General features: G+C 47.6%; 1 protein-coding gene across 3 annotated transcripts in view; it reads left to right on the plus strand.

Moving 5' to 3' along the window:
* CYB5R4 (cytochrome b5 reductase 4) overlaps nt 1-20301 on the plus strand; it is a 59071-nt gene that overhangs the window by 13192 nt on the left and 25578 nt on the right. For 2 of the 3 annotated variants that reach the window (XM_068148929.1, XM_068148946.1), the window contains exons 5-10: nt 35-76; nt 5925-5979; nt 9413-9470; nt 9573-9666; nt 11563-11595; nt 13408-13530. In XM_068148929.1, coding sequence (XP_068005030.1) covers nt 35-76; nt 5925-5979; nt 9413-9470; nt 9573-9666; nt 11563-11595; nt 13408-13530 — 405 coding nt within the window. The remainder of the gene's footprint in view (nt 1-34; nt 77-5924; nt 5980-9412; nt 9471-9572; nt 9667-11562; nt 11596-13407; nt 13531-20301) is intronic. The other variant, XM_068148938.1, reaches the window with a different exon arrangement.

A 20301-nucleotide genomic window follows, 5' to 3' on the forward strand; every position in this document is an offset into this window, starting at 1 on the left:
CCATCATGCTTATTGGTTTTTCTTATGCTTGTAGAGATTTCTTCTGCTCTCTCTGAAGAGAAGAAACAACTTAATGGTAAGTATTCACCTGAAGAGAAGTGGGGGTTGAATCTTGAACTTTCTTTTACCCAAACTATGATAATAATTTTCTTAATACTAGTAGTAAAGAAAAGTTATTTGGACTCTTCCACCCTCTGAAAACAAGCTGGTGTTTGAACATTAGTCCTTGAAAGAGCTTACAATGTGGAAAATGGTAACAGGAGGAATGTCTGTGCTGCAGGTTTGAGTACAGAGAACTAAATCTTGAATTAGCTGGAATTCTTTGGCTTAAATACTGTGTGCTCCTGGTTTTCATAGTAGTATTTTGTGTTTGCAAATGGGGGTGACGTTTGTTCTGGACCTTCTAAGAACAAAGAAAACAATAGGTAGAGGTAGCCTTCAGAGCATCCTAAAATAGTTTTGATTGGAAGGAACACCTGGAGCTTCTTGGTCCAGTCTCCTGCCCAAAGCAGGGTGGACTTCTATAGATCAGTTTGCTCTTGAGTAACCCCACCCTCATGCAAAGTGAAGAGGTGTTCTGGAGGAGGCTTGATAGGGTGCTTGGTTGCATGGTTTAGTTGATTAGGTGGTGTTGGATGATAGGTTGGACACGATGATCTTGAAGGTCTCTTCCAACCTGGTCTATTCTATTCTATATTTTATTCCTTTTTAATATTTTGCCCTTTTTTCCTTCTCTGTACTTCCTTCTTTCCCACCTTCTCCTTAGGTAGTTGAGGACTCCAGTTGCCTTTCCCCCTTAGGCTGTGCAAACACAGTTCCCTTAGCCTCCATTCACATGTGCTGTGCTCCTGGAGCTGACCATCTTGGTGGCCTTTCCTTGGAGTTGAGCTAATGTATCAATGTCTGCCCTGCTCTGGGGAGCCAAGTCTGGACATGGCACTCCAGATGTGGTCTCAGAAATGCTGGACAGAGGGGAAGAATTGCTTCCTTTGAAGGGATTATTGCACTCTTGCCCAGGATAAAGCTGGCTTTCATCACCACAAGGATGCAGCATCTGCCCAGGTTTGCCTTGTCTGCTGAGTCCCAGGAAGGTATCATAGTATCAGTGAGGGTTGGAAGGGACCACAAGGATCATCTAGTTCCAACCCCCATGCCATGGGCAGGGACACCCCACACTACATCAGCCTGGCCAGAGCCTCATCCAGCCTGGGCTTAAACACCTCCAGGGACGGGGCCTCAACCACCTCCCTGGACAACCCATTCCAGGGCTTCACCACTCTCATGGGGAAGAACTTCCTCCTCACCTCCAGCCTGAATCTCCCCACCTCCAGCTTCATTCCATTCCCCCTACTCCTATCACTCCCTGAGATCCTGAGAAGTCCCTCCCCAGCCTTCCTGTAGGCCCCCTTCAGATACTGGAAGGCCACAATGAGGTCACCTGGGAGCCTTCTCTTCTGCAGACTGAACAGCCCCAACTCCTTCAGTCTGTCCTCATAGGAGAGGTGCTCCAGCCCTCTGCTCATCCTCCTGGCCATTCTCTGGACACCTTCCAGAGAAGGTTTTTCTCCAAGCTCCTTTCTCTCCAGTCAGGCTTCTCTCTTGTTTTTTTTGTATCAGATTGCTTTTCTTTTACCCAGGTGAAAGATTTTACATTTGCCTTTGAGCTTCATGCAACTTCTGTCAGCCCATTTCTTCAGCCTTGATGGATCCCTTTGAAGGTAGTCAGAGCCCTGTGTGCTTCATTTGCTTCCCATGCTCATGTATTTCCTGACAGCATGACAGTGTGTGCCCTTCAGATTGCTAATGATATCAAAGAGTATTGGCATTCCCTGTGGCCTCTACCATCTGTAACTAGCCACCAGTTGGACTTTGTGCTGCTGACCTCACCTTTTGTGACTGGCAGTCCTACTAATTTTCTACCCAGGGTACAAACCATCTATCAAACCTAGCTGTCCCCAATGTGTCTGCTAGGATAGGTGAGAAACTCTATCATTAGCCTTGCTATCCCTTGGGATTCTGCAAAGCTTTCCTGAGCTGCAGAGTTGTAATTCATTCTGCCATTCATCCTGGACACCTTAAATTCCTGAACTGCACAGTGGCCAGCAGCCTTTGGCTTCACCACCAGCTTTTCTTTGTTTATAACCATCATGACCCATGGAGCACTTCCCTAAACTGCTTCACTGATCACTGGAATTGTTGTCACTTCACTGCAATGTGGCTTCTGCTTTTCACATCCTACCTTATTTTCAGAAGCTCAGAGTATATCAGATTAATTCATAAATAACTTCATTTGCCAGGGCACTGTCTTTTATTTTGTCTGTTCTTACTATTCTGTTGACCTGCAAAAGCAAGTGTCTGTGACCATCACAGAATATTAAGGGCTGGAAGGGACCTGAAAATATCATCCAGTCCAACCCCCCTGCCACAGCAGGGCCACCAAGACCAGATCACACAGGAACACATCCAGGCAGGTTTTGAATATCTTCATAGTATCACAGTATCTGTCAGGGTTGGAAGGGACCACAAGGATCATCTTGTTCCATCCCCCCTGCCATGGGCAGGGACACCCCACACTAGATCAGCCTGGCCAGAGCCTCATCCAGCCTGGGCTTAAACACCTCCAGGGACAGGGCCTCAACCACCTCCCTGGACAACCCATTCCAGGGCTTCACCACTCTCATGGTGAAGAACCTCCTCCTCACCTCCAGCCTGAATCTCCTCACCTCCAGCCTGAATCTCCCCACCTCCAGCTTCATTCCATTCCCCCTAGTCCTATCACTACCTGAGATCCTGAGAAGTCCCTCCCCAGCCTTCCTGTAGCCCCCTTCAGATACTGAAAGGCCACAATGAGGTCACCTGGGAGCCTTCTCTTCTGCAGACTGAACAGCCCCAACTCCTTCAGTCTGTCCTCATAGGAGAGGTGCTCCAGCCCTCTGATCATCCTCGTGGCCCTTCTCTGGACACCTTCCAGCACCTCCAGATCCCTCTTGTAATAGGGGCTCCAGAACTGGAGGCAGTACTCCAGGTGGGGTCTCACCAGAGCTGAGTAGAGGGAGACTTGAGAGAGGGAGACTCCACAACATGCCTGGGCAGCCTCTTCCAGTGTCCTTTCACCCTCACAGTGAAAAACAAATTCCTCATATTTCCATGGAACTTCCTATGCCTCAATTTCTACCCATTGCCCCTTGTGTTGTCATTGGGCATCACCCAGCAGAGCCTGGCTCCAGCCTCTTGGCACTCACCCTTTACATCTTTATAAACATGAATGAGGTCTCCTCTCAGTCTCCTCCTCTCCAAGCTAAAGAGCCCCAGCTCCCTCAGTCTCTCTTTGTAAGGAAGGTGTTCCACTCCCCTGAATATTTTTGTGGACTCTTTCAAGGAGTTCCCTGAGGTCCTCCTTTAGTGGAGGGGCTCAGAACTGGACACAGTATTGCAGATGTGGCTTCACCAGGGCAGAGCAGAGGGGGAGCAGAACCATGAAAGTCTCTTATCCACTGAGGCCAACCTAAGCATATCTCTCATGCTTTGAGAGGACTTTTATCTTTAGGTAATTGGTTTTCTTTCACAGTAATTTAACTCCTCTGCCATTTAGCTTCCTTGGCAGCTGCAGATGGTGTGTACTTAGGGGTAATTAAGGATCAAAGAATAAGTAATTCCAATGAGTTTTAATGGCTGTTGATTAATTCTCCCATCTGGATGATCAAATTGTTTTGACAGATTGGATTAGGCCAGCGTTGGCTCTCTGTTTTTATCTCTTTCCACACGGTGGAGCCACTCAATTGCTGTATTTAAGCTTGGGAGTCAAAACTACAACCATCCCTGGCATTTAGAAGCCACTCATCCAAGTAACTGAGCATTCAGGGCCCATTTCAGGTTTGCAGAATATGACTTTGGATGGGCTTGCAACCAGCACTTAGCCACCTGCTTATCTTACACCTCTCCCTAGCCATTGTCCAGGAAAAACTTCATGTGATGTTACAAATCATGCTGTATCCTGTGCAGCTCCATAGAATAGAATCATAGAATGACCAAGGTTGGAAAAGACCTCAAAGATCATCAAGTCCAACCTGTCACCCAACACCTCATGACCAACTAAACCATGGCTTCAAGTGCCACATCCAGTCCCCTCTTGAACACCTCTAGGGACGGCAGCTCCACCACCTCCCTGGGCAGCACATTCCAATGGCTAGCAGCTCTCTCTCTGAAGAGCTTTCTCCTCACCTCCAGCCTAAACTTCCCCTGGCATAGCTTGAGACTGTGTCCTCTTGTTCTGATGCTGGTTGCTGGAGAAGAGACCAACCCCTTCCTGGCTACAGCCACCTTTCAGGTAGTTGTAGACAGCAATAAGATCTCCCCTGAGCCTCCTCTTCTCCAGGCTAAACAATCCCAGCTCCCTCAGCCTCTCCTCATAGGGTTTGTCCTTGAGGCCTCTCCCCAGCCTCATTGCCCTTCTCTGGACATGTTCAAGAGTCTCAATGTCCTTCTTAAATTGAGGGGCCCAGAACTGGACACAGTACTCAGCATGATTCTATAAAACTTCTTAGTGTTAAAACTGATGAGGCATTGCAGTTTCTTTTAGCTGTCATCTGTGCCCAAGTTTTCTTTGCCAGTTTCTTTTGGGCCAGAGATAGACTAGAATAGAATTAACCGGGTTGGAAAAGACCTTTGAGATCATCAAGTCTAACCTATCATCCAACACCATCTAATCAACTAAACCATGGCACCAAGTGCCTCATCCAGTCTCTTCTTAAACACCTCCAGTGATGGTGACTCCACCACCTCCCTGGGCAGCCCATTCCAATGGCCAATTACTCTTTCTATAAAGAGCTTCTTCCTAAACATCCAGCCTAAAATGATGAGTACAGTTGGCATTTTTCAAAGCCTGTCCATGTCTTGCCTCCCTCGAAAGGCCTTTTCAGAGTGCTTCATGTTTTTTAACAGTTAAAGTGAGTAGCTGAATTCTGTGAAAATTCCTGGTGAAGTGCAAAGGAGAGAGATGAAGGCTGATAGTTTTGCTCCACTGACTGATGTGAGGTTTTTACTTGTGAATTAGATGAGGCCAGACATCCCAAATTGAATTTGTTCACCTGAATTCCATAAACAAATAGTATCACAGTATCAGTCAGGGTTGGAAGGGACCACAAGGATCATCCAGGTCCAACCCCCCTGCCATGGGCAGGGACACCCCACACTACATCAGCCTGGCCAGAGCCTCATCCAGCCTGGGCTTAAACACCTCCAGGGACAGGGCCTCGACCACCTCCCTGGACAACCCATTCCAGGGCTTCACCACTCTCATGGGGAAGAACTTCCTCCTCACCTCCAGCCTGAATCTCCCCACCTCCAGCTTCATTCCATTCCCCCTAGTCCTATCACTACCTGAAATCCTGAGCAGTCCCTCCCCAGCCTTCCTGTAGGCCCCCTTCAGATACTGGAAGGCCACAATTAGGTCACCTTAGAGCCTTCTCTTCTCCAGTGTTCCCTTGAAGAAAATTAATTTAGATAACCTTTTTTCTGTGCTCTGCAATAGCAAAATACAGAAAGGACAAGCTAATAACAGCTGAAACTCAGACCAGGCTACATAGAATCAATAAGGTTGGAAAAGACCTCAAAGATCATCAAGTGCAACCAGCAGGGCTACATGCACAGATTCTGTGATCTATAGAACTCTTCATTTCTGAAGTGGAACTTCTTGTTCTGGGAGCCTCCTCTCCAAGAGGAGAGCATTGATTAAAAGCATAATAAAACCCAACCAAACAAGAAAAGCACAGGGGGTGCTTCTGGCTGGCTGTGGTAATAAAGCCACTAAATGTTGTGGGAGGGCTATTTAGAACATTGAATTGAACAAAAAAAAGTCACTTCTGTTCCTGATTTCTGTTAAATGAGCATCACAGCAAATGTTTTTATCACTCTGCTCTTTGTAGGTATGCTCCCTGAGAAGAAAGCTCTGGGTGCTTCTGCTAAAGATTTAACTCCAAGGTAAAAACCTTTGTCTTTCATTGTCCTGTGAACATTCAGTTTAGTAATTCTGTGCAGTCCTTAGTAAATGCAGACAACTTCTTCCATGGTTAGTTCTTGGTGTTTCAGCTGGATGAGTACATATCATTGCCATCCTCTTACAAAGTGAGGACAGACTGAAGGAGTTGGGGCTGTTCAGTCTGGAGAAGAGAAGGCTCTGAGGTGACCTAATTGTGGCCTTCCAGTATCTGAAGGAAGCCTACAGGAAGGCTGTGGAGGGACTTGTCAGGATCTCAGGTAGTGATAGGACTAGGGGGAATGGAATGAAGCTGGAGGTGGGGAGATTCAGGCTGGAGGTGAGGAGGAAGTTCTTCCCCATGAGAGTGGTGAAGCCCTGGAATGGGTTGTCCAGGGAGGTGGTTGAGGCCCCATCCCTGGAGGTGTTTAAGGCCAGGCTGGCTGAGGCTCTGGCCAGGCTGATGTAGTGTGGGGTGTCCCTGCCCATGGCAGGGGGGTTGGAACTAGATGCTCCTTGTGGTCCCTTCCAGCCCTGACTGATACTGTGAAAGTAGAAAGCTGAGGCTCAAGTTTAAATAGACATCATGCTGCAAAGCTCTTGGCTTGTCTGTGTTTAACACTTGCAGTGCCTTGCATCATAGACAAATACATAGCTGTATTCTCAGGCTTCTCAGCCTTGCCTCTTGAGAACTGCAAAGTGCTTCCTGATGGGCTGATTACTTCTTTGATTTTAGTTAATTTATCCATAAAGAAAAGCTGGCATGCCTTGGAAAAGTACTTGATTTGAGACTGGAATCCATTAAGATGTGGTAGCTGTATTCAGGTTTCTGCAGTATGCAAAGCAGGCCCTAAACCCTCCCTGTGGTATGCCTGCTGTTTTCCCTGATCTGCCCTTTTCCTCTGCATTGCCTTGAGTTGCTAAGGTTCAGTTTCTCACTTTGCATCAACATCTCCTGTAAATGTGGCATCTCTGGGCTAGTTACATGCAGCCACATAAAATATTGTGGCTTGTGAACTGGGCTTTTATCTTCTGTGAGTGCTGCCTAAAACTTGCTACCTTTGTTCCTGTGTCTCTGGCATGTTCTGGTGTGTGACTGGAACGTTCTGGTGTGCAGCCTAGACTGTGCAGTCTGCTGGAGTGGGCATCCTCCTTCTCTGCCTCCTCTCTTGGTCCAGGATTTCAAACAGCAGATGGAAGCACTTAGGACATTGAGGAAGGTAAAAGACAGTAGTACTGTAGATACAAGGGGTAAACTTTCTTGTAGGGAAAGAGCTGACTTTTCACTGGCTGAGATTGCAAACCAGGTGGAAGGCAAGGGAGAACTATAGATGTGTAAGGTGGAGAGCTAGGCACAAGGTTGTCAGATGCATGGTCTCCAGGAAAAAGGGTAGGGAAAGGAATAGCTGCACTGGGGCTGGGTGGGTATCATAGTATCAGTCAGGGTTGGAAGGGACCACAAGGATCATCTAGTTCCAACCCCCCTGCCATGGGCAGGGACACCCCACACTACATCAGCCTGGCCAGAGCCTCAGCCAGCCTGGGATTAAACACCTCCAGGGACGGGGCCTCAACCACCTCCCTGGACAACCCATTCCAGGGCTTCACCACTCTCATGGGGAAGAACTTCCTCCTCACATCCAGCCTGAATCTCCCCACCTCCAGCTTCATTCCATTCCCCCTAGTCCTATCACTACCTGAGATCCTCAGAAGTCCCTCCCCAGCCTTCCTGTAGGCCCCCTTCAGATACTGGAAGGCCACAATTAGGTCATCTTGGAGCCTTCTCTTCTCCAGACTGAACAGCCCCAACTCCTTCAGTCTGTCCTCATAGGAGAGGTGCTCCAGCCCTCTGATCATCCTTGTGGCCCTTCTCTAAGTAAGTTACTTCTAGGCAAGTGTAAGGCCATACAAATAATTAACATTTAAAGCCTTGCTGTTTCTTATCTTACCTTGGGTTTATTACAAGGTTTGAGCAACTTGGGAATGTGGGAATGTGAAGTCTTTCTTTGGGGAGATGAAGGGAACTGTAGGCTCCTCTCTGGTATATGACCAGAGCCTGAAGCTAGGAAGTCACACTGGCTGTTTAATACTTTTGTCTGTAGTCAAGAGTTTAGTCATCTTGTTAGGAAGGTTGATGTACTGCAAATAGGATGAATGTGTTTTTGAAGTAAAACCAACAGCACATAATTTGAGCTCCAGTGTGCTGACTATCAGGATCCCTAATTAGGCAGTTATTATTTTAATAGTCTTTTAAAAATTACTGGCTCTGGACTTAAAAAAACAACCCAGTACATTACATATTTGGGGTTTAAATTCATGAAAGAAGCTCTGCTTGAAAACTGCCAGCTGAATAGATTTTGGTATGCCCAAAGAAAATAACTTCTTGGTTTCTTCTAGTGGAGTCCCCCAGGGATCAGTGCTGGGCCCCATCCTCCTTAGCATCTTTATTGATGATCTGGATGAGGGCATTGAGTCCATCATCAGTAAATTTGCTGATGACACCAAGCTGGGGGCAGGAGTTGATCTGCTGGAGGGTAGAGAGGCTCTGCAGAGAGACCTCGACAGGCTGGACAGATGGGCAGAGTCCAAGGGCATGAGATTGAACACATCCAAGTGCCAGGTTCTGCACATTGGCCACAACAACCCCATGCAGTGTTACAGGCTGGGGTCAGAGTGGCTGGAGAGCAGCCAGGCAGAGAGGGACCTGGGGGTGCTGGTCGATGGTAGGATGAACATGAGCCTGCAGTGTGCCCAGGCAGCCAAGAGGGCCAATGACATCCTGGCCTGCATCAGGAAGAGTGTGGCCAGCAGGAGCAGGGAGGTCATTGTGTCCCTGTACACTGCACTGGTTAGGCCACACCTCGAGTCCTGTGTCCAGTTCTGGGCTCCTCAGTTTAGGAAGGATGTTGACTTGCTGGCACGAGTCCAGAGAAGGGCAACAAAGCTGGGGAGGGGTTTGGAACACAGCCCTGTGAGGAGAGGCTGAGGGAGCTGGGGTTGCTTAGCCTGGAGAAGAGGAGACTCAGGAGTGACCTTCTTGCTCTCTCCAACTACCTGAAGGGAGGTTGTAGCCAGGTGGAGGTTGGTCTCTCCTCCCAGGCAAGCAGCACCAGAACAAGAGGACACAGTCTCAAGCTGCACCAGGGGAGGTTTAGGCTGGAGGTCAGGAGGAAGTTTTACACAGAGAGAGTGATTGCCCATTGGAATGGGCTGCCTGGGGAGGTGGTGGAGTCACCATCACTGGAGGTGTTCAGGAGGAGACTTGACAGGGTGCTTGGTTGCATGAGTGCGTTGGTTGATTGGTGTTGGATGATAGGTTGGACACGATGATCTTGAAGGTCTCTTCCAACCTGGTTTATTCTATTCTGTTCTATTCTGTTCTGTTCTGTTCTATTCTGTTCTGTTCTGTTCTATTCTGTTCTATAATTTGTTTTACAGTTATGACTGGTTCCAAACAGATGGTTTGATCACCATTGTCATCTATACCAAGAAGAAGGTAAGTGTGTGTGTTGAAAGGGGGGATTACAAAATCCAATTGTGATCCAGATTGAATTGTGAGAGAACTTTATTAATGTTTTTTCCCCCTCATCTCTGAAAGGATGTGAATGCAGAGTCAGTGGTGGTTGACTGTCAAGACAAACGATTAAGGGGAGAGATCATCATGGGGGACCACTCATATCTCATAGAAGTTGGTGGGTACTGAATTGTGCAGTTGAAAGCACTGAGTTTTTCATTCTACTTCACTAAAATCCTCTCATCAATCCATATGCATTTTTGTATAGCTATTGATAGTTTATTCTTCTTTGCTAAGAGGTGATTAATGTAAAGGAATTACATTATTTATCAGCTCACTTCCCTTGCTTAGAACACACTGAAATTTTTCCACATGGAAAAAAGTGGAGCAGGAAATCAATGTAAAAAGTGTATAAATATTAAGTGTGTTTTTGAAGGTGTTCAAAGTGCCCTTATTCAAGAAGGGCAAGTGGAATGGCTTAGATATATGCAACCTGGTACCTTTACATGAGTCATTACATTATAAGTAATGAGGAAAATGATGCCTTTCTTGATCACAGAATGTTAAGAGTTGGAAGGGATCTTGAAAGATCATCAAGGACACCCCCCCCACCAGAGCAGGATCACTTAGACCAGCATCACACAGGAATGCATCCAGGAGGGTCTTGAATATTCATCTCCAGAGGGAGATTCCCCAAACCTCCTGGGCAGCCTGTTCCAGTGTTCCATCTCCCTCACAGTGAAAAAAAATCTTTCCTCATGTTTCCATGGAACTTCCTGTGCCTCAGCTTCCACCCATTGCCCCTTGTCCTGTCATTGGACATCACCAAGAAGAGCCTGGGCCCATCCTCTTGGCATTCACCCTTTACATCTTTGTAAACATGAATGAGGTCACCTCTCAGTCTCCTCTCCAAGCTAAAGAGCCACAGCTCCCTTAGTCTCTCCTCATAAGGAAGATGTTCCACTCCCTTCATCATTTTTGTGACTCTGTGCTGGACTGTTTCAAGCCGTTCCCTGAGGTCTTTCTTGAACTGAGAGGCCCAAAAGAGGCTCTGCAGAGGGACCTCGACAGGCTGGACAGATGGGCAGAGTCCAGGGGCATGAGATTGAACACATCCAAGTGCCGGGTTCTGCACATTGGCCACAACAACCCCATGCAGTGCTACAGGCTGGGGTCAGAGTGGCTGGAGAGCAGCCAGGCAGAGAGGGACCTGGGGGTGTGGTCGATGGTAGGATGAACATGAGCCTGCAGTGTGCCAAGGCATTTAAGAGGGCCAATGGCATCCTGGGCTGCATCAGGAAGAGTGTGGGCAGCAGGAGCAGGGAGGTCATTGTGCCCCTGTACACTGCACTGGTTAGGCTGCACCTCGAGTCCTGTGTCCAGTTCTGGGCTCCTCAGTTTAGGAAGGAGGTTGACTTGCTGGAATGAGTCCAGAGAAGAGCAACAAAGTTGGTGAGGGGTTTGGAACACAGCCCTGTGAGGAGAGGCTGAGGGAGCTGGGGCTGCTTAGCCTGGAGAAGAGGAGACTCAGGGGTGACCTTATTGCTCTCTACAACTACCTGAAGGGAAGTTGTAGACAGGCAGAGGTTGGTCTCTTCTCCCAGGCAGCCAGCACCAGAACAAGAGGACACAGTCTCAGGCTGCACCAGGGGAGGTTTAGGCTGGAGGTTAGGAAGAAGTTCTATACAGAGAGAGTGATTGCCCATTGGAATGGGCTGCCCGGGGAGGTGGTGGAGTCACCATCATTGGAGGTGTTGAGGAGGAGGCTTGATGGGGTGCTTGGTGCCATGGGTTAGTTGTTTAGGTGGGTTGGATTGGTTGATGGGTTGGACGTGATGGTCTTGAAGGTCTCTTCCAACCTGGTTTATGATTATTATTATTACTAAAACTGGACACCGTGTATTAGGCTAGGAGAAGTCATGGGTGACATTTCATGGTCAGATGTAGATGCAAAGAGCTCTAAGGCTCATTAGTTCACTCAGTGTTCCTGGTTTCAGCTGTATGTCTACATGACTACTAGAATCTAATCCTGATTTTGCTTAACATGGAGGCTTTTATTCTTTTTTTATTTCAGACCTGACTCATGCAGTTCAAGAGGACATGACTGGTGAGTTCCATCTCTTGCAGCACTTCTGTATCTCTTCTGACTTCAGAATTTGAAGCCTCAGTTTATTTTTCTGAGTCAGCAGTCTTGCTTACCACCAGGTTTTGACACAACCCAATCAAACCAGAACACTGTATTATTGTTGCTTTTTAAACTGTGGCATTTGGGCCTCTGAAAGTAACAAGCTGATGGTGCTCTGATCCCTTTGAGCATGACTAAGCATTGAAATAATCAGAAGTTAGTTCTGTTGTGTGTTTGTAAACTGTTCTTTGCTTAGCCTGGGATTTCCTTGGATTTAATTATTCATCCAAATGGCCTTGGAAAGACAAGAACTAGTAATGGTGGTAGTTGCCAGCTTCCAGTGAATGAGGACTCTGAATTCATGAGCATTCCTTTTTGACCAGGTAGGCTGTGAAGCTAAATACATTTAGTAAATAAGAGGCATTGATTTGGCATGTTAAGGTAGTGCTTGTGGTTTATAAATGCACTGCAAAATATTACATAGTATCATAGTATCTGTCAGGGTTGGAAGGGATCACAAGGATCATCTAGTTCCAACCCCCCGGCCATGGGCAGGAACACCCCACACTGGATCAGGCTGGCCAGAGCCTCATCCAGCCTGGGCTTAAACACCTCCAGGGACGGGGCCCCAACCACCTCCCTGGACAACCCATTCCAGGGCTTCACCACTCTCATGGGGAAGAACTTCCTCCTCCCCTCCAGCCTGAATCTCCCCACCTCCAGCTTCATTCCATTCCCCCTAGTCCTGTCACTACCTGAGATCCTGAGAAGTCCCTTCCCAGCCTTCTTGTAGGCCCCCTTCAGATACTGGAAGGCCACAATTAGGTCACCTTGAAGCCTTCTCTTCTCCAGACTGAACAGCCCCAACCTCATACTCCAACCTCATAGGAGAGGTGCTCCAGCCCTCTGATCATCCTTCTCTGGACACCTTCCAGCACCTCCACATCCCTCTTGTAATAGGGGCTCCAGAACTGGAGGCAGTACTCCCGGTGGGGTCTCACCAGAGCTGAGTAGAGGGGGAGGATCACCTCCCTCCATCTGCTGGCCACACTCCTCCTGATGCAGCCCAGGATCTGATTGGCTTTGCGGGCTGCAAGTGCACATTGAGAGCTCATGTTGAGCTTTTTGTCCACCAGCACCCCCAAGTCTCTCTCCTCAGGGCTGCTTTCCAGCCAGTCCCTGCCCAGCCTGGATTTGTGCCTGGGATTGCCTCGACCCAGATGCAGGACCCTGCACTTGGTCTTGTTGATCCTCCTGAGGTTGGCTTGTGCCCACCTCTCCAGCCTGTCCAGGTTCCTCTGGATGGCCTCCCTTCCCTCCGGCGTGTCTGCTGCACCACACAGCTTGGTGTCATCAGCAAACTTGCTGAGGGTGCACTCAATGCCACTGTCCATGGCACCCACAAAGATGTTGAACAAGCCTGGTCCCAGGACTGATCCCTGAGGGACTCCGCTTGTCCCTGGCCTCCACTGGGACATGGAGCCATTGGCAGCCACTCTTTGGGTGCGGCCATCAAGCCAGTTCCTTATCCATCTAGTGGTCCACCCATCACACCCCTGTGTCACCAGTTTGGAGACCAGGATGTGGTGCGGGACAGTGTCGAAGGCTTTGCTCAGGTCCAAGTAAACAACTTCCAGTGGTAGCTGGAAGCACATTTTATGTGGTGTTTCAATGATCAATTCTCTGTGTCTTGAGAAAAGACTTAATTCTAACATGTCATTGTAATGGCTGAGTGACCTTTCTGTTTGTACACAATGTAACTAAAAGTAGCTGTGAAACCTTTTTCTCTTCCAGTAAACATTGCTGAAAAAGTTGGGAAAGTAGAAATTGTCTTAAAGAAAAAGGATAACATTCATTGGAATATTTTGGGACATCCCTTGGAGAGTCATAATACATTTATCAAGTGCACAGACAGAGGTAAGCAATTTCATGGCTGTGTTGTCAGCTGGTTTAAGACTTTTTGGAGCTTGTTAGTCATAATCAGTTTCTCCCAGTATTTACTTTTTCTGTGGTCATAACTTCTTTTTTTTTCAAGGAATGTTGTCTGGACTTTTTGAAAGCTGATCATGAATTCTCATTCTCCTTGAAAAGATGGAGCTTGGAGGGACCTGGGGGTGCTGATCGACAGCCGCCTGAATATGAGCCAGCAGTGTGCCCAGGTGGCCAAGAAGGCCAATGGCATCCTGGCCTGCATTAGGAATAGTGTGGCCAGCAGGAGCAGGGAAGCCATTGTGCCCCTGTACTCTGCTTTGGTTAGGCCACACCTTGAGTCCTGTGTCCAGTTCTGGGCCCCTCAGTTTAAGAAGGACATCGAAACACTTGAACGTGTCCAGAGAAGGGCAACAAGGCTGGGAAGGGGTCTGGAGCACAGCTCTGTGAGGAGAGGCTGAGGGAGCTGGGGTTGTTTAGCCTGGAGAAGAGGAGGCTCAGGGGTGACCTCATTGCCCTCTACAACTACCTGAAAAGTGGTTGTAGCCAGGTGGGGGTTGGTCTCTTCTCCCAGGCAACCAGCACCAGAACAAGAGGACACAGTCTCAAGCTGTACCAGGGGAGGTTTAGACTCGAGGTGAGGAGAAAGTTCTTCACTGAGCAAGTCGTTCGTCATTGGAATGTGCTGCCCAGGGAGGTGGTGGAGTCCCCATCCCTGGAGGTGTTCAAGAGGGGACTGGACGTGGCACTTGGTGCCATGGCCTAGTCATGAGGTCTGTGGTGCCAGGTTGGACTCGATGATCCTCGAGGTCTCTTCCAACCTTAGTTATACTGTGACACTGTGGTTTCTTGCTTTGCTTTGGTTTGTTGGGTTTTGTCCTGCAATGGAGCTGGAGGTCATCTAGGCTTGTGCAAAGACTGCAAGAAGCTAACAGGGGAAGGTGATGATGCCTTGAGTATGTTTGATGGCTAGCTGTGTGCTTTCTGTCCATGTGAAAACCTCAGTAGTCCTTGAGGAGATAATGATTGACACAAAGACCCTGCACTGCAGGAGCACCAGTAGTGAAGGAACAAAACTCTTCACTTTCAATTGCTACTGTTGATGTAGTCACATCTTTCAACATAGTAAATTTCCAGTATACAGCATGCACCAGTACAGGTTAGGAGGTGATCTGCTGGAGAGCAGCCCTGTACAGAAGGACCTGGGAGTCCTGGTGGACAGGTTATCCATAGGGCAGCAATAGGCCCTTGTGACCAAGAAAGCAAATGGGATCCTGGGGTGCATTAAGAGGAGTGTGACCAGCAGATTGTGGAAGGTTCTCCTCCCCTTCTACTCTGCTGTGGTGAGACCTCACCTGGAGTACTGCATCCAGTTCTGGGCTCCCCAGTTTGAGAGGGACAGGGATCTGCTTCAGAGAGTCCAATGGAGAGCTTCCAGGGTGATTAGAGGCTGGAGCACTGCCCTGTGAGGAGAGGCTGAGAGCCCTGGGGCTTTTTAGTCTGGAGGAAAGAAGACTAAGAATGGAGTTAATAAATGTTTATAAATATCTGAGGGCTGGGTATCAAGAGGGAGGGGACAGGCTCTGCTCACTTGCACTATGTAATAGAACAAGGAGTGATGGCACTACAGCACAGGAGGTTCCACCTCAACATGAGGAGGAACTTTTTCACTGTGAGGGTCACAGAGCACTGGAACAGGCTGCCCAGAGCGGTTGTGGAGTCTCCTTCTCTGGAGACTTTCAAGCCCCATCTGGATGCATTCCTGTGTGACCTGTGCTAGCTTGTATGGTCCTGCTCTGGCAGTGGGGTTGGACTCCATGATCTCTGGAGACCCCTTCCAACCCCTAACATCCTGTGATCTTGTAACCTGATCTGTGATTATCTAAGGGACTTCAATCAGTGTGTAGGTATCAAAGCCAGCTGCTAACAAGCTGATAGTCTGCAAGAAGGAGATTTTATGTATGAGTTCATTTAGTGGTAACAGAATAGTATGAACTTGATGCAGCACCAAAGTGTGTAACCCTGATCAGTGTGCTTGTTTTGCACTCCCACCTGGGAGTCCTGGTGGAGAAGTTGTCCAGTTTCTCAAAAGCCATTGTTTAATAACGCTCAAAAATTGACTCTGTTGGTCTGCCTTACTATGAGTGAAGGCAAAGCTATACATTTTTAAGGCCTAATTAAATGTTGATCACCCTGTTGTAGACCTCTTACTGACTGTTACACTACTAGGCCTTTAAGGTCAAGAGATTTCTGTGGTACAGAAAGGAAGATAGAATAGAGTAGAATTAACCAGGTTGGAAGAGACCTTTGAGATCGTCTTGTCCAACCTATCATCCAACACCATCTAACCAACTAAGCCATGGCACCAAGCACCCCATCAAGTCTCTTCCTAAACACCTCCAGTGATGGTGACTCCACCACCTCCCTGGGCAGCCCATTCCAATGGCCAATCTCTCTATGAAGAACTTCTTCCTAAACCTCCACCTAGCACAGCTTGAGACTGTGTCCTCTTGTTCTGGTGCTGGTTGTCTGGGAGGAGAGACCAACCCCCACCTGGCTACAACCTCCCTTCAGGTAGTTGTAGAGAGCAATAAGGTCACCCCTGAGTCTCCTCTTCTCCAGGCTAAGCAACCCCAGCTCCCTCAGCCTCTCCTCACAGGGCTGTGCTCCAGACCCCTCCCCAGCTTTGTTGCCCTTCTCTGGACACCTTCCAGCAACTCAACATCCCTAAACTGAGGGGCCCAGAACTGGACACAGGACTCAAGGTGTGGCCTAACCAGTGCTGATCTACAAGCACATCTCTTTAGCTTGTGTAGAATGTGATTATCCTTATGAGAGTTTCAGAGACTGTTGAGTCATCCACTTTAATATGATATTTTTCAATCTAATCCTCTGTATTTAAGGGGTCAGAGCCTGGACTAACATGTTGCTCACTGTTCATTGCTCACTTCTCATGACTATGGAAAACAGCCTAAGAAAATAGCTTGAAAGAGCAAGAGATGTGGAATATTGTGGCTTTATAGATCCTTTGCAAATGAGGAAGGTGAGGATAATTGAATTAGAATAATTAGAATAAACCAAACCAGGTTGGAAGAGACCTTCAAGATCATCATGTCCAACCCATCAACCAATCCAACCCACCCAAACAGCTAACCCATGGCACCAAGTACCCCATCAAGTCTCCTCCTGAACACAATTGGATGCAATTGATAAAAATCCAACCTGATCATCAGTACCCAGTGGTTCCCAGATGATTATTCTGTAGTTTTTTCATCTCAGTCAGTCTTCCAGCACAGCATTTGTCCTGTTATGCAGAGAGGTGTCACAGGTATTGGATAGCTTTATTTTAGTTCAGCTTTGGTTAAAGTGAGCCTCCAGAAAACTTAAAGGGTTTGCTGAGCCTGAGTTTCTTCAGATCCCTGATTACAAAGGTGACAAATCTACCAGGTACACTGATAGGGCTTTTTAATCCCTTTTTTAAACCCCCACGTTTCAAATTGAACCTGTAGAAGGTCTGTAGGGAGAGAATATTCAGGCCTAGATGTCTTTCCTTTATTCCAACACTTTGCTTTCAGCTTGACCATAACAAATCTACCCATTGGAGACTTCTATTCACTCAGTTAATTAGCCACCCTGTTTCTGCTTAGAATTGTGCTCCCACTCTTCTTATTCTACACTGAAGAGCTTTCAATTTTGCTTCTGCTCCTGTGGCAGCAAAATTGTGTCACAGGTGAAGCAACTTGCACCTGGTGCAGTGTGAGCACAGAAACAGCAAGTAAATACTCTGGCTATGAATTTCCTTGTCTTTTATTGGGTGTGCAGTTGGGTTTGTCTGCAAAATGGAAATGGGAATAGAATAGAATAGAATAGAATAGAATAGAATAGAATAGAATAGAATAGAATAGAATAGACCAGACCAGGTTGGAAGAGACCTTTAAGATCATTGTGTCCAACCTATCATCCAACACCACCCAACCAACTAAACCATGGCACCAAGCACCCTATCAAGTCTCTTCCTGAACACCTCCAATGATGGTGACTTCACCACGTCCCCAGGCAGCCCATTCCAATGGGCAATCACTCTCTCTGTGTAAAACTTCCTCCTAACCTGCAGCCTAAACCTCCCCTGGTGCAGCCTGAGACTGTGTCCTCTTGTTCTGGTGCTGGCTGCCTGGGAGAAGAGACCAACCTCTGCCTGTCTGCAACCTCCCTTCAGGTAGTTGTAGAGAGCAATAAGGTCACCCCTGAGTCTCCTCCAGGCTAAGCAACCCCAGCTCCCTCAGTCTCTCCTCATAAATAATCAAGACCTCCAGCCCAGTAAGTAATTCTGACCTCATAAGTGAGTCAATGCATTTTATATATGAAGTTAAATCTGCTTTGAAGAGCAGGTTATTAGATTCTTCTTTGAGGAGCTGCAAAAATACTTAGGAGGAAGTGTGTTGAAGATACAGAGACTCTCTTTAGTACTATTTACACTGTAGTTTGTTTTGCATGCATGGGACCACTGCTACTGAATTTTGAAGCATGGAACAGTCTGGGTTGGAAGGGTTCTCCAAAGGTTGTCTAGTCCAACACCCTCTGCAGTCAGCAGGGACATCCTCAACTAGATCAGGTTGCCCAGAGCCCTGTCAAGCCTCACCTTGAATATCTCCAGGGATGGGGCCTCAACTGGGCAACCTGTTGGGTGTTCCACCACCCTCATGGTACAGAACTTGTTCCTCACATCCAATCTAAATCTGCTCTTCTCTAATTTGAAACCATTGGCCCTCATCCTCTCACCACAGGCCTTTGCAAACAGTCTCTCTCCAGGTTACATCATATAGCTAAGAGGACAACCTAAACTTGGGAGTTTGCTTAGACCTAGAAAAGTCTTTGTTTTCAAAAACCAGATTGATGGAATTGGGACAGAAGCTTCTGTGTGGCAAATTAAAATGAGGGAGGTAGAGGTTAGTCTATTACATGTGGAAAAGGTTGGGATTGGTCAGATTGCAAAGGTCATAAAATTGTCAGGAAGCAGTGTACCAGTTGCTGAATCATACAAAGCAAATTAGAAAGAAGCATTGTGAGCTTGGGCTCCTTGTTGAAGCCCCCTCACCTTTGGGCTCCCTCTTGCAGCCCCTCGCCCTTGGGCTCCTTGTTGCAGCTGGGATTGGTCAGATTGCAAAGGTCATAAAATTGTCAGGAAGCAGTGAACCAGTTGCTGAATCATACAAAGCAAATTGGAAAGAAGCATTGTGAGCTTGGGCTCCTTGTTGATGCCCCTCACCCTTGGGCTCCCTCTTGCAGCCCCTCACCCTTGGGCTCCCTGTTGCAGCCCCTCACCCTTGGGCTCCCTGTTGCAGCCCCTCACCCTTGGGCTCCCTGTTGCAGCCCCTCACCCTTGGGCTCCCTGTTGCAGCCCCTCACCCTTGGGCTCCTTGTTGAAGTCCCCTCACCTTTGGGCTCCTTGTTGAAGTCCCCTCACCTTTGGGCTCCTTGTTGATGCCCCCTCACCTTTGGGCTCCTTGTTGATGCCCCCTCACCTTTGGGCTCCTTGTTGATGCCCCCTCACCCTTGGGCTCCTTGTTGATGCCCCTCACCGTTGGGCTCTTTATGTATAAATATTGTTTGCTTGAAAACTTTCCTTGTTTAAAATTTTGTTTGTCTTGTTCACCTGTCAGGCTAAGATCCTGCACTCACTGAAGATGGCAATGTTAATAATGATGGCAGTTCTCTCAGGCAGCAATTGGCTGCAGTGTGACAGAGCACTTTGTCAAGTCTTCATCTGGTTTTGGACCCAGAATATCTGCTTTTGAATCCAGAATATCTGGAAATAGCAGTAATAATGCTGCAATAAGGTAACTGCAGCACAGATGAGTTAGTTGGAAAATAACCCATTAGCTGAAACTACTGAAATGCTCAAAATGATCCTTAAATGAGTATTGCAGAGCAGTGTGGAGGGAAAGTGAACAGGCTGGCTTAATGTGGTACCCTCAAGCCTGATTGTTTGGTTTGATTTGGGGTTTTTGGGGTGTGTGTGTGTTTGTTTTTCTTCAAGATCCTATTTCTTCAAGTGCTTCCTCAAGTGCCACTCTTGGAGGTAAGAGAAGGGAAAGAATGGCAGTGGTGACTTGAGCTGCAGCAGTGCCTACACTTCATGTTTTCATGTAATGAAGATTTCACTGGGAACTTGCCTGTGCCCTCTCTCAGGCAAGACTCACTTAAAAGTTGTGTTGACTCAAGGAGGAAATTTGGCTGAATTTGGGATTTACAGAATCACAGAATGTTAGGGGCTGGAAAGAACCCCAAAAGCCCATCCAGTCCAACCCCCTGCCAGAGCAGGATCACCTAGAGCAGACCACACAGCAATGCATCCAGGCAGGTTTTGAGTAGCTCCAGAGAGGGAGACTCCACACCCAGCCTGGGCAGCCTGTTCCAGTGTTCTTTTCACCTTCACAGGGAAAAACTTTGTCCTCCTTTTTCCATGGAACTTCCTAAGCCTCAACTTCCACCCACTGCCCCTTGTGCTGTCACTGGGCATCACCCAGCAGAGCCTGGCTCCAGCCTCTTGGCACTCACCCTTTAGGCCATGCTGAAATGATGTACACTTGTTACAGATTTTTCTAGTCGTCTGTTCCTGTTCAAATGAGAATCAGCATGTGATGAAAGTCAGGAAATTAAGAAGTGTGTGCTGCTGCAGTGGCAAAATGCAAAAGATCAAGGTACATCTAACTGTGATGGCCAGAAGAAATGTTAGAATCATAGACTAATGTGCTTGAA

This window comes from Melanerpes formicivorus, unplaced genomic scaffold (genome assembly GCF_026170545.1).
Source record: "Melanerpes formicivorus ecotype bairdi unplaced genomic scaffold, bMelFor1.0.p_v2 SCAF_2, whole genome shotgun sequence".
NCBI lineage: Eukaryota > Metazoa > Chordata > Aves > Piciformes > Picidae > Melanerpes > Melanerpes formicivorus.